Here is a 13037-nt window from a genome sequence, read left to right as displayed (position 1 = left end):
AGCATTTGACTTAAGCTCAGGTCACGATTTCAGGATTCGTGGGTTTGAGCCCTGTGTCGGGCTCTATGCTGACGGATCAGAGCCTGGAGCCTGCTTCGGATTCTGTGTCTCCCTCTCTCTCTGTCCCTTCCCTGCTCACGCTCTTTGTCTCTCAAAAATAATGTTTAAATTTTTTTTTTCAACGTTTATTTATTTTTGGGACAGAGAGAGACAGAGCATGAACGGGGGAGGGGTAGAGAGAGAGGGAGACACAGAATCGGAAACAGGCTCCAGGCTCTGAGCCATCAGCCCAGAGCCTGACGCGGGGCTCGAACTCCCGGACCGTGAGATCGTGACCTGGCTGAAGTCGGACGCTTAACCGACTGCGCCACCCAGGCGCCCCTCAAAAATAATGTTTAAAAAAAAAAGTGGTGCTTCCAAGCCCAGTGACTCCAGCACATGCAAGGTGTGGCCAGGAAGCTGTCATAGGCCTCTCCCCAGGGCAGTTGCCCTGCTTTGCAGTCAATGTCATGTGCACCCAGAGCACCACCTCAGGTGCCCCAGAAAGGTGCCTACTGGCGATGCACAAAGGAGTTTAGTGAGGACGTTCCCAGAGCAAAAACAGCAAAGTACACAGGGTTCATTGTGTGCTAAAAAAAAAAAAAAAAAAAAAGGAGGGGGGAGGGCGTCTGGGTGGCTCAGTCAGTTGGGCATCCAACTTCGGCTCAGGCCATGATCTTGCTGTTGCCGAGTTCGAGCTCCGTGTCGGGCTCGTGCTGACAGCTCAGAGCCTGGAGCCTGCTTCGGATTCTGTGTCTCCCTCTCTCTCTTCTTCCCCTCCCCCACTCACTCTCTCTCTCTCTCTCTCTCTCTCTCTCTCTCTCTCAAAAATAAATAAACATTAAAAAAAAAAAAGATGAAGGAGGCTCAGGGGTGTATAGAACAGGAGGGCCAGAGTCATGAAACAGTTACACTGAACCATATAAAATCGCCAACACACCACCATTCTTGACCTACACAAATGGCAGTTTGCTGTGGTTCAACCGAATAGCCATATAGCCTTGCCAGTGTTCCCACGGCCAGCAGGAACCACCGCTTCAGATGCTAGATGCTTCTCGGCGAGTCTCCATTGTCTGAATCCTTCTGGTTTCTAAGCTTGTTTCCCACCCTCTCACACAGGTTTTAAATGAAGAAAACTCAGAATACTTAAGTCACTGAGGCAAATATGCAGAAATTTAAAAGCAACAATGGTTTTTTTGTTTCTTTTAAATAACCCTGTATCTCATTGGCCCCAAAGCCCACGAATGATGATAATCATTTAACAACTTAGACATGTGGGAAGTAGAATAAAACCTCGATGAGCTGAGCTAACAGATTAAGTGGCTCATGTTCCCCATTCAGTTTGAAGAGAAGGCGGCAAATTATAAGGAAAAAAAAAAAAAAGACAGCTCAGGATGAAGTAGAGGCAGGGTGAGTATGCTTGACCCCACCCCCTGTGCATTACGTGCGTATTCCTTATGACGGAGGCCCTGTTAGATTCAGCTAACCCCCGCACCCACTTAGGAGACAACTGTCGGCCACATTCACTGGCTTAAAGGCAGGAAAGTGAATGTGAATTTTTAGATTTTTTAACAAAGGTTTAAACAGAGACTGGCTGGTTTTGTGCTAATGTTTTTATTAATTGAAAATAAAAGGAACTCTAAGTACCCCATTCCCTGGCAAAGCTCATCGAGGTTTCGTTTCATAAAATATTTTGTAAAGAGCCCAAGTTCTACAGTAGTCGAACACGAAATACATTTCTTTTTCCTGAGATGCACACGTAAAAACCCAAAATTGGTTTAAAGGAAATTGTGGTGAAAATTCCTCATCTTGTCTCCCCATTGGGACACAGTTGCTCTGACAGTTGTCACGGGCCACACTGTCCCGGTCCTGCAGTGACCCATGCCACTTAGCACGTCAGGGGTGTTCCTGGCTCTCTGCTGCGGGTCTCCAGACCTCGGCACGCGCGGGGAACGAGCCGGGCCCGGGTGGCCTTCGCAATCTGTACACAAACCATGCAGCAATGGCAACTGTGAGCTCATGCATGGGCAGTACATTTAGGGCGCCCTGTCCAAAGGGTGCTCCTTTGTTTGTGTAAATGTAAGCCCATCCATTAAAGCGTATCAAATATCTTAACACAAATAGGTTATCTTGCAAATCCCATTGCAAGAAAATAGTGTGTTACTATTTTAGGCCACTGAAAACCATTCCATCAAAGAAATGAAAGGAGATACATTCCCTTCATAGGATAAATGCTTTTCCTCTGACTTTGAGGTCAGGAAAGGTGGAAGAAGGTTCACACATAGTGATGTGTCTGTTGTCAGATGACACATTTCAGAGGATATATTTTAAAAGGAGCAAAATAATTTCCAGTCATTATTATGAAGCCAAAGAAGTTCCTACATGCATTTAAAGGTTAAAAAGAAACAGCAAAAACATGTTGAATGGTTACAGGAACAAAAAAAATCCTTTGGTTTACAAAAAAAAGTGTAGCTTGATCACAGAAGGCAAAAAATAAAAAAAATAGTCAAAAGCACTTCACGCTTCTTTGCCGTGTGTCACACAGGAGCAGGCCCCTTCGACACACTGCTGTGGGACCTGTTACCTTCAAAACGATCTCAAATGCAAAAGTACCAGTGAAGACATAATCTGCGTAACCTAGCATCTGGAAAGTAAACAAAGAATTGCAACTATTATTGCTACAGCTGCTTTAGAGTACGTGAGGATCAATGAAAAAGCCGTTACCTTTAACAGGATTTCAACTGTAAAGATGGCTGTGAAAGCATAGTCAAAGTAACCCAGTATCTGCAAGGTACAACACGTTGGAAATGAGAAAAAGGCATCGGGATGAACTCCAACAGCGTGCGCGCCCATGGGCAGAACCCCCACCTGCAGTCAGACACCCGCTCCCCTGAGATAAGCCTGCCGCTCTGGAGGCAGGTGCAGAGACGCTTATAAATGCCCCACCCGGCCCAGTGACAGCTCTTCTTTGTGACCGAGAAAGAGCATCTGGGGACACTTACCTCCTTTCACCACTCATGCGGACTCTCCTCCCTGTCTCGTGTCATGGACAGACAGAAGCTCATTTCTAAAAGCGCTTTGTTAATAACCTCTGCTCATCAGCGCACAACATGGACAAACTTGTGACACCAGATAAACCGGAGCCTTATACACGTTTCAGATTTTTAAAGGGAGTTCTTAGAAGAATGAAATATGGTGTCATATTTCACCATATAGCTGAGCTTCAGTTTGGTGGAAAAATGTAAATAAAGATGTTAAGTGGCATCCAACAGGGCCAGAAGTTTCCACATGCCCCTTCCGATTCCAGCCCGTGAAAACAGGGTGGAAATGCCCCTCCGTCACCTGTGTGCAGGGCTGAATAAGTCCTCAGAGAAGAGTTCTACTTATGGTCCTGCTCTGCATCTAACACTGCTCTCTCCAAACACTGGGTTTTTGTTTTTTACCTAGCTTGGCCCACTCAAAGAACAGACTGACCTGGCCTTTGAATAATCGGTCCAGGCTGCTTTTATCAGTATTCCTGAAAATATCATCTACCCTCCAACTGAGTCCTGCTCAGGGAACCCTTTGGGGGTCCCTGCTGCTTCTCAGAGCCATGGGGGCAGGTAGGTGGGTGGGGCAGGGGGGCCAGCAACCAAGAGTCTGACCGCTCAACGGAGGTTGCTCACGGGGAACCCTCAGCCACAAAGATGGCAGCCAAGACTCTGCCAGTTGCAGAGGCCAAGATCAGAGCTGAAGGGACCGTGGAGAGACCCCCAGACCAACTCTCTTCATGTAACAGAAGAGGATACTGTGGGAGTGTCAGCGGGCAGGCTGCTCAGGTCGCACAGCCAGTCACGGTGTGGCTGGGCAGGGAGTGAGCCCCGGACCCTGTTACTTGAGTGTGGGATCCAGCCCAGGGGAGTCCTTTACTCTCCATCACAGTAAGGAGACGGACCTACAGCAAAGGCCAGCTCTTCTCCAAGGAAGTTCTCCAGAGGGCATTCATTATTCAAACCACTTCCGTTCTGAGATTTACAGATTTTGCTGGAAGCCTGTTGTGTATTTGTGATTCTAGCCAGGCAACGAAAGGTATTTCCAGTACACGGCCAGCCTCTGCCCCTTCCCCCATCCGAGGTCACGGCAGGACTGTTCATGTCAAAAGCACGCGTGTAGCCAAGACAGACACCGCTGCCCACATGTCAGCAACTCGACCCAGTGCCAGAGGTCAAAGCTCTTAGATTCAGGTTATTCTTTCTCCATTCACTCCTCTTCCACTAATAACTTAGCTAAGTTAACACAACAACCACGGAGAAGCCACCGCATGAGTCCACTTACATGGGGTATCTAAAGTAGTCAACCCCTTAGACAGAAGGTAGAATGGAGGTTGTCAGGGGCTGGGGGAGGGAGAAATGGGGAGATGGCCAACGGAGATAGAGTTTCAGTCATGCAAGATGAGTAAGTTCTGGAGACCTGCTGTACAACATAGTCCCTACCGTTAAGAAGGCCGTCTTGTACACTTAATTTATCAAGAGAGTAGATCTCACATTAAGCATTCTTACCACAATAAAATAAACACTGTAGTATTTTAAAAGCAATACACATACAAATATGTACATCTGTTTAAAAACAATAATAACATTCTTGGAAAAAGCAGCAGGGACATAAACTCATGGGGAAGCAATTACAATAAAAATAAGAACACGGGCGGGGCCACGTGTAAATTAACTCTGCCAATCTGTGTTCTAGACTAGCTCCTGACCTCGTCTCTCAATAACAGTATTTTTTTCCCAAACAGCTTCTACCCGCTGTGCCTCATTTCTATGATGGGGCCTGAGGACACCGAGGTCTTTGTTCCATTTGAACGCTTATGTAGAGACAGTGTCAGAATCTCTAACAAGAGCCCTGATCTGTGAGTGCAGATTCAAACAGATGCACAGCCTTCGTCTTTACATCAACACCAACATGTGCCTTGGGAGGAAAGTCTTTTTAAAATCTGCATATCAGAGCGCCCGTGTTTTATCAGCCTGATACATTGGGCCTGCCAGGCTTCAAACCAACGGGACTGGAAACGAAAAGATAGAGCACAAGGCCTGACTGTCACAACCAAAATCCTGGGGTACTGGTAATTTGCCTTACTCCTCAAATTTCTAAAAATCGGATGGACACAGAGAGGCACGAACCACAAGGGGCAGCAATGCCGGACGGCTTCACACACTCGTGGGCCTCCCTCTCCTGGGCTTCTTGACAACCACCTGAGACTGCACTACAGTCTCCAGGCCAGAGCAGACAACAGTCTACTGGTCTTCTGAAGCTGTGTCGCCTCGGGATTGTTCTCGGTGCCGAATGAGCTGACTGCTAAGAGGGGACCCACCTGGGCAAGAACTTCCTGAGGTACCGGTCTCTGCGCAGCACAGATGTGCTCTCCCTAAAGCACGAAACAGACCGATAACAGACAACTTAGCTGTCTCTTTGTTTTCTTTGTAAAACCACCTCCTGCCCTATCAAAACGCCAGCCTTCCTCTCCACTGAACCACTTGGCTCCACACGCCGTCGGCTCCCTCACTTGTATCCCCCCCACTCCACCCAACCCCTCCGCTGAGTAGCGAAACCAAGTAGCTTTGTGAATTTCAGCCTAGGCGGGCTCCACGCCTTCCCGCCAGCCCTAAGGAAGAGCTTCTGGGCACATGACGTACCTGGCTCCATTTTTACTTTTCCTTCCTGCTGGATGCTTCCACCTGGGCAGAAATCTCAAAACAGGCACGGATGTGAATGTGACCAGGGAAGGGAAAACAGGGACCAAAATGTTGGCAGTAAAGGACGAACGGGAGGAGAAGCAGGGCTCCTGAATACACTAGAAGTTGCTGCAGAGTGTTTAAGATGAAGTTTAGAGGACAGGATTCAAAAAAGGTCTGTCCTGATAAGACAAAACTCTTCTGGCACTCACAAACCTGAAATACCCCTGGGGGAACGAGAGGCCTCCTCTAACGTTTAGCCCTGCCTGCGTGACAGTCCCTGCTAGAGAGACGGGTGCTGATCCCAGAGGGAGACCCGCCCGCCTGGCCCTGCTCAGTGGCTTACAGTGTTCCGGAAGGAGTGGCTGCGGATGGGGTCCTCGGCGGCAAGGGCGGCGCTACTCAGCATGATGAAGACGAGGATGAGGTTGGTGAAGATGTGATGGTTGATGAGCTTGTGGCAGCCCACGCGGATCCTGTGGGGGAAACCACTGCATGGACACAGCCCTCGGCACGGCCAGTGCCTCCTGCATGCTGGCGCTGCTCTGAGGTGACAAGTCAGGCAGAGGACAGCTGTCCTTGCCCCAACCCGGCCAACCAGAGCCACCTGACCCTCAGCCCTTCAAAAGTCGTGGAAGGCAGACCCTGAGGACCCACAGTGCCACAGCTCTGTGGGGGGAGGAGGGGCTCCATACACAGCATTCATCACGTCCTTAAAAGTGGGGATTATCATCCTGCTACAAGTGGGGAAACTGAGGCTTAAGCATGTGAGAGGTCTTAAGGCTAGTAAAGACTGAGGGAGATTTCCAATCCAGGTCGACTGTGACGCTTTCCCACCATGACATGAAGCCCAGTGGCTTCCTTTGCCTACCTTTGGAAGGAATCTGAGCTCAGAGCTCACTGCCGCAGCTCACAAGAATGAGAGCAATGGGTAAAGGGGGTCCAGAGGTACAGACTTCCAGTTATAAAAGAAACAAGTCACAGGGATGAAAAGTACAGCATAGGGAATATCATCAATACTATTGCAATGACGTTGTACGGCGACCACGCTTTTCGTGGCGAATGCTGTGTAACACACAGACCGGTCAGATTGCTATGTTGTGTGCCTGAAACCAATATGATGCTGTACGTCAACTGTGCTTCAGTTAAAAATAAAAATTAAGGGGCCCTTGGGTGGCTCAGTCAGTTGAGCATCCGACTCTTGGTTTCAGCTCAAGTCGTAAGTTCAAGCCCCACGTCGGGCTCTATGCTGTCCATGTGGAGCCTGCTTGGAATTCTCTCTCTCCCTCTCTCCCTCTGCCCCTTCCCACTCTCTCTCTCTCTCTTTCAAAGTAAATAAGCTTAAAAATGAAAAAATAAATACAAATTAAAGAGGAAGGAGAGCAACCCCTTTCTAATGCTGTCACCTGGCTGTATGAAAAGGACTACAGTAGTCATGGGTTTGGTAAAACCTCCTGTTATGGGGAGATTCTGTCCTAAGTAGGTTTTTGTTTTTAAACTCTGGAGTTGACCCACAAGCACTCCCAAGAAAGTGAAGAGAAAGCTGCACCGTGCAAGAATCGTGCGGGGATCTTACATACCATGTCATGGTCCTCAGCGTCCTGCCGTTGTCTGATGTCCCACAGGCTAGTTAGCGCCAGACTCAACACCTGACTTTAGAATTTAACCTCAACACCTGACTTTAGAATTTAAAAGACTTTATTTTTGGCCTATAGAATACATATATCTTCCCCTTGAAATTATTTTCCTTTGTAATTTTTTTTAATATTTATTTTTGAGAGAGAAACAGAGCGTGAGCAGGGGAGGGGCAGAGAGAAGGGAGACACAGAATCGGAAGCAGGCTCCAGGCTCTGAACTGTCAGCACAGAGTCCAACGTGGGGCTTGAACTCACGAGCCGTGAGATCACGACCTGAACCAAAGTCGGATACTTAACTGACTGAGCCACCCAGGTGCCCTGTCCTTTTTCACTTTCAAAACTGGAGTCAACTTTATGAGAAACTGACCCCTTTCTTCAAATCCTCCCTTGTGGGGCTGCTTCATGCTGGGATGTGCCCTTGGAGGGCTTGCAAGCTGTTAGCAGGTGAGTCTGGGGAGAACCTTCCAAGGCAGGGAGGGCAGGAGTGTTCACAGCTCTGGGGGGGGGGGGGGGGGAAATCAGTCCATTCCTTTAATATATGTAGACCCAGTGAGCCGTAGGCATCAGTAACGTCAGGTGAGTACCTTTTTTTAAAAAGAGACACCCAAATTCTCTACAGTGACACACTGTAAAAACTACCATCAGATCCTCAAGTCACTAAGGACAGCAGCCTCTCTTCCCATCTGTGTCTCCCTGGGGACTGTGAATTCCATAGGGTTCTTCTCTGACAGCCAAGGACTGCTTCTGCAATTCTAGAAACCCTTCCAGGAGCCATTCATTCCCCCAGGGATGCCATCTATCTCAGATGATTGAAAACCTAGAAACTGGCTACTAATAAACATTGTCTTCTTACCGCACTTGCAGTGCCGGGCTCCCAGTGAGCACCTTATCGTTTTACCACGAGAAATGCTACTTTAAGCAGGATAGCATGGAGCTGAATAGCTACCACCTATAAAATATCATCGAGCGATATCACTTTGTTGCCATCAAACTCAATAGGGAAAAGTGATCAACTAATCTGGATCTCAGGATGAAGATGCTGTGGAGAACTTGGTTGCAAAATTCTCATCCCCAACGCATCTTAACAGAAGACCCACTCATGAAGAAAGGGTCCTCTGGATGGGAAACGCCTCACAGGTAGCAACCCGTGGACACCTGAGCTGTGGGCTCTGACCAGTACAGGGACTAAGGAGGAGGAGAATCTGGGATGGCATCCTCCCAGGACCTGGCCATATACCTATAATAGCCAGGAACGAGGCGGCCAGGGAGAGATGGGCAGAGGGCAAAGGCAAGCTGGAACAAGAGAGGGGTCAGCGAGGACTCAGGGGCTCGGAGGCACAGGCACAGAAAGGGGCTGTGACCCACCCTCCTTCTCCCCACCTCCAGCCCCCCTCAAGCAATCTGTAGGGGGACAGGTGAGACACGGCAACAATGAAATCAGAAAGCAGGTATTTACGGGTTGGTCTTGCTCAGAATGAAGAATGCACTCCCTTCAGGGATGGGGGCGATTTTCTCCTTCATGTTCAACTCTGAGATTCTACGAGGACGGGGGCCAGCTGGAACCTCGGGTTCATCCTCTTCCTCCTCCTCTTCCTCTTCCCCTACTTTAAATGAGACACTTTTTTTTTGTAGGCATGAAATAATGGTTGCATTGGGTTTCAATTATTCTAAATTTCACGTGAAGAGTCAACTTTCACATCTATCGCCTTACATTGGTCAAAACCCTTCAGAATGTGGCCTGAGTGCCTGTGGGGGGCCGAGAAGTGTGCCCGTCTGTGAGTGCATGCAGTTCTGGGAAGGAGGGCCCGGCAAGTCCAGGCCTGAGCAAAGGTGAAAGGTATCAGTGCAGTACTCCCAGCATCCGGCTGTTTCCCCAGTAGCTTTGCTCAGCTTCTGCCTGGAAAACTGTGTGTGGGGCTTCAAGCCACACACGATCAGTGTCCTCCACCCCACTGGCACCCCCGCCCCCAGAGTCCCTGCTACATCAGCCAATAAAGGTAAGGCACCAGCAAATGTGAAAGGGACAGGTGGGCAGTAATAACAACAGTAGTAATGGCTGGTTGCCTCCTAGAGAGATTTCCCACCAGAGGTGGGGCTTGCCCTGATCCACTCACACTTTCTCTCCCCACCACCTGGAATTTGAGTTATGCAAGCTACCTGGGTGACCGAGGAAAGCAGCAGGGTTGACTGCTCCACAGCCACAAGGATGAGGCCCACAGCCTCGGCAGCCTCGCTGCTCACCATGCACCCCAGCTGGGCTAGCCAGCCAGAGACTGAGCCTCTGATCACTGAGTGGTAGCAAAGCCGTATCACCCCTGAACCGAGAGCCTGTCACCGGCCTCTGCCACCATACCTGGCACATCACAAGGTGGGTAGGGGTCCTTGTCTTCATCCTCTTCTCGATAGTCATCAATTGTAACCTACGATGACAGAGAGGGCTTGGGAGGAGGGGAGACTCTGACTTCAATGCACCGCAGAGGACCAAAGTACAGACTCGACCCTGCCATTCAGTGCAGGGAGAGAAACTCTCTCCAAAGTGCACATTGCACAGAAGTGCGTGCGTGCATAGGGACAGCAAGTGTCCCCGTCGATGATTCTGCTTAAGACACAGCTCTGAGGGCAAATGAGGAGAAAACGGGTATAACTTCTATCCAGCCATGGTTAGCCAGCACCGCCATCCATGCGCCTCCCCACTCAACACTGTCCTACACACTGTATGGTAACTGCGAGGTCCTGTCTCCCTGCTAGAATGTGAGCTCCATGCACAGAGGGACCTCACTGGTCTTGTTCATTGCTGATTTCCAGTATCTGCCACACATTAACCACTCAGTAAGTATTTATTGACTCGCGGAACAAACAAAGGAATAAAAAATCCAGAGCTGTCATGAGTGGGATGAAGTCTGACACTACAGCCCTGAGTACCCAGAACCAGATCCTAAGATCCCTTCTGGAGGTAGACATCTGTTAACATCCTTGATTTTAATCCCCACTGAGAAGATATAACAGGTCAGGTCTGGTGACACAATTCCAATAAAGAAAAAATAAGTAGTCCCACCAGTCAAATATTTACCATACCAGTTATTTGGTGAAATATTGATTAATAACCAGCTAGCTGCCTAAATTCACTGAGAATCCCCCTGGGAAGCCAGCATCTATAATGTGTGTCATACCCTCACACCAAAATATCATGCATGATACCTTCCCAGTGTAAATGGTACATTTATGATGATATCAACAGACCCATAGTGAAACAAAAAGAGGAGAACTGTTTTAGGACAGATACCTTATTGTCACTGTTGGCTATCTGGTTGACCTCTGGTTTGTTGTTCTTTTTATTCTCCAGGCTCTCTTTTCTACACAGAAGAAAACATGAGAACCCAAGTAACCATATTGCTATGTATAAAAATGCTAATCCAGATTCTGAATCAACAGTGGCCTGATGAAGGACGGAATTTAATTGGAAACAACCCTAACAGTGAGACCACAGCACAACCCATCCTCAGAGCTCCCTGTCCACCCCAGTGCACTGGGTTTATTACATGGATCATCTTATTAAAATTCTCATCCAAGAGCTCATCAGCATTGAACGCATCATTTATTTTATGCCACCAAAATTAACCACAGAGATTCTTTAAGCATGGGGACGTGTGACTCCGACTCTCAGCTCTGAGGAAATAAGAGCTGAGGGCCTGGGTTCTGCCCAAGATTCTATCCTTGGGTGAAAATGGAGTTACCTGGCAATCTTCTTCCTTTCCTTCTCTTCAGCTTCCTCTTTCTGGGCAGTATTCAAACTTTCAGCATCAGCCAGATTGTCTACAGCGATGGCCAAGAAGACATTCAGTAGGATATCTAGTGTGAATATTTTAAGGGAACAACGTAATTTCTAAAGGCAGCTATGTGTCACTGATAATGGCCACCTCACATCCCTCTGTGTTCTGGGAGGTTGGTAACAGGTGACTGTCCCCTAGTTGCTGTATTTACATGGTAAGACCAGAGGACCAGACCCTGTTTAAAACACAAAAACAACAAAAACAAGACCTAGAAACTTGTAGAAGACAGTCTGGAAAGAAGCAAAATTAAGGTTCACTAAAACCCATGAAAACCTACAAATTTCAACATTTCCTTTCATCCGTGTGCATATGTGGCACATATGTGTATGTCTCTGTACACCAGGTATCTGTAGCTATAACACATGCTGCATAAAACAATCCATAACATAAACATGGTATTTTTATGCATTTTGCTTTATGCATATTGTTTCTTTTAAAACACACACACCCATAACCTATATCCAGGGCGTGCTTTCCAAAATAGACCCTTCTAAAGGCTACATGTGAATCAAATGATGATTCCACAAGATGATGACTGCACAATACAGTCTTGAGTCTTTCTCTTTTGAGATGATCTTCAGAATTTGCAGATACCTCATTCATTCATTCATTCATTCATTCATTCATTCATTCCGCAAACGCTGATGTATTGTCAGATGGTGCCAGGCTATTCTTTTGAATAGTCACACCGTAGCTATATCTTTGACTATTGTGGGTGAATTGTATTTTTTAAAATACTAAAAAGTGAAGTGAGTGAAGGCATTATCAGGTTTTGGGCTCTTACTCTAATGTTGTATGTGTGTCTTCCTTGGATGATAGTGAAAAAAAAATTCTGAATAAGGTTCCCAAATTTCCTAGAAGATGCCTATTTCTTATTCACTAGCAGTTCAATACTTTTTTGAGAAGCACAGGGATCAGAGGGAAATAAGCCAAGACAGCTCCTTCTCTGACCATGCTTCTCCCTGGCTGATGCATGGTCATCTGGGTAGAAGACTGTGGGAGCCCAGGAACTCAGAGACAGGAGAGGGGCACCCATGTCCCACAGGGCCTATGCAATCTGCAATCTCAGGTGCGTAACACAAAAGTAACCTAGCAAGGGGCTGACAAGGAGATACCTTCTGGGGATATCACGCTGCACTAATCTATTCAAGTCTTTAAAGAGGATAGATACATGAATGAATTACATTAAAACTTTCAAAAACGCGTTTGATATGTTAGACTATTTTTTAAGCAGAATGTAATGAGCCTGGGGAAGCAATCTGTCCTGGAATGGGCGACGGCTTGGTAACATGAGCACTCCTCTGACAGATGAGGGGTAATTGTGGCTCTGGCAGGGATCAGTGTAGGACTAACTGGGTTGAGGATTCCTAGCAATGATCTCAATGAAGAAGTAATGTATCTTTACATTACTGTAAAGCTTGCAGTGACACCAAACTCTTTTGGGTAGCAGAAAGCACATCCAGAGTAATAAACCATAGGAAAATTTTACAAGTTCGCAACAGATGGTTTCTAAGAGCTCACACCTATCATCTGTATTTAGAAGCATTACCCAGACCCTTCTAAACAGTGGTATGCTCTGGAATTCATTCAAAAAGATCCACCCAGCACCTCTTTCACACTGACGACTGTGCCGGGTGCTGGGGGCATGACAGACCTGGGTCCCTACTGCCACGTAGCATCTATTCTAGTTGGGGGAGACAGAACATAAACTACTTAGGCGTTTCAGATAGTGATACAGGTATTACAAAGAAAACACAGCATGTAACTGGAATGAGTGTGGCCAGGGAATACTTCTCTGCAGACCCAAAGCGGGTATATTG

The 13037-nt window shown here is 47.5% G+C and overlaps 1 protein-coding gene across 12 annotated transcripts in view; it reads right to left on the bottom strand.

Annotated features, from left to right (window-relative positions):
• Positions 1 to 13037, bottom strand: part of CACNA1D (calcium voltage-gated channel subunit alpha1 D) — a 429655-nt gene that overhangs the window by 63662 nt on the left and 352956 nt on the right. For all 12 annotated transcript variants that reach the window (XM_045051390.1, XM_045051405.1, XM_045051417.1 and 9 more), the window contains 6 exons: positions 11122 to 11236; positions 10671 to 10740; positions 9741 to 9807; positions 8844 to 8991; positions 6097 to 6226; positions 2764 to 2823 (listed from right to left, as the gene is read on the bottom strand). In XM_045051390.1, the coding sequence (XP_044907325.1) occupies positions 2764 to 2823; positions 6097 to 6226; positions 8844 to 8991; positions 9741 to 9807; positions 10671 to 10740; positions 11122 to 11236 (590 nt within the window). The remainder of the gene's footprint in view (positions 1 to 2763; positions 2824 to 6096; positions 6227 to 8843; positions 8992 to 9740; positions 9808 to 10670; positions 10741 to 11121; positions 11237 to 13037) is intronic.

This window comes from Felis catus, chromosome A2 (assembly GCF_018350175.1).
Source record: "Felis catus isolate Fca126 chromosome A2, F.catus_Fca126_mat1.0, whole genome shotgun sequence".
NCBI lineage: Eukaryota > Metazoa > Chordata > Mammalia > Carnivora > Felidae > Felis > Felis catus.
The sequence above is the reverse complement of the archived record's forward strand: the minus strand, read 5'-3'. Positions and strand labels throughout refer to the sequence as shown.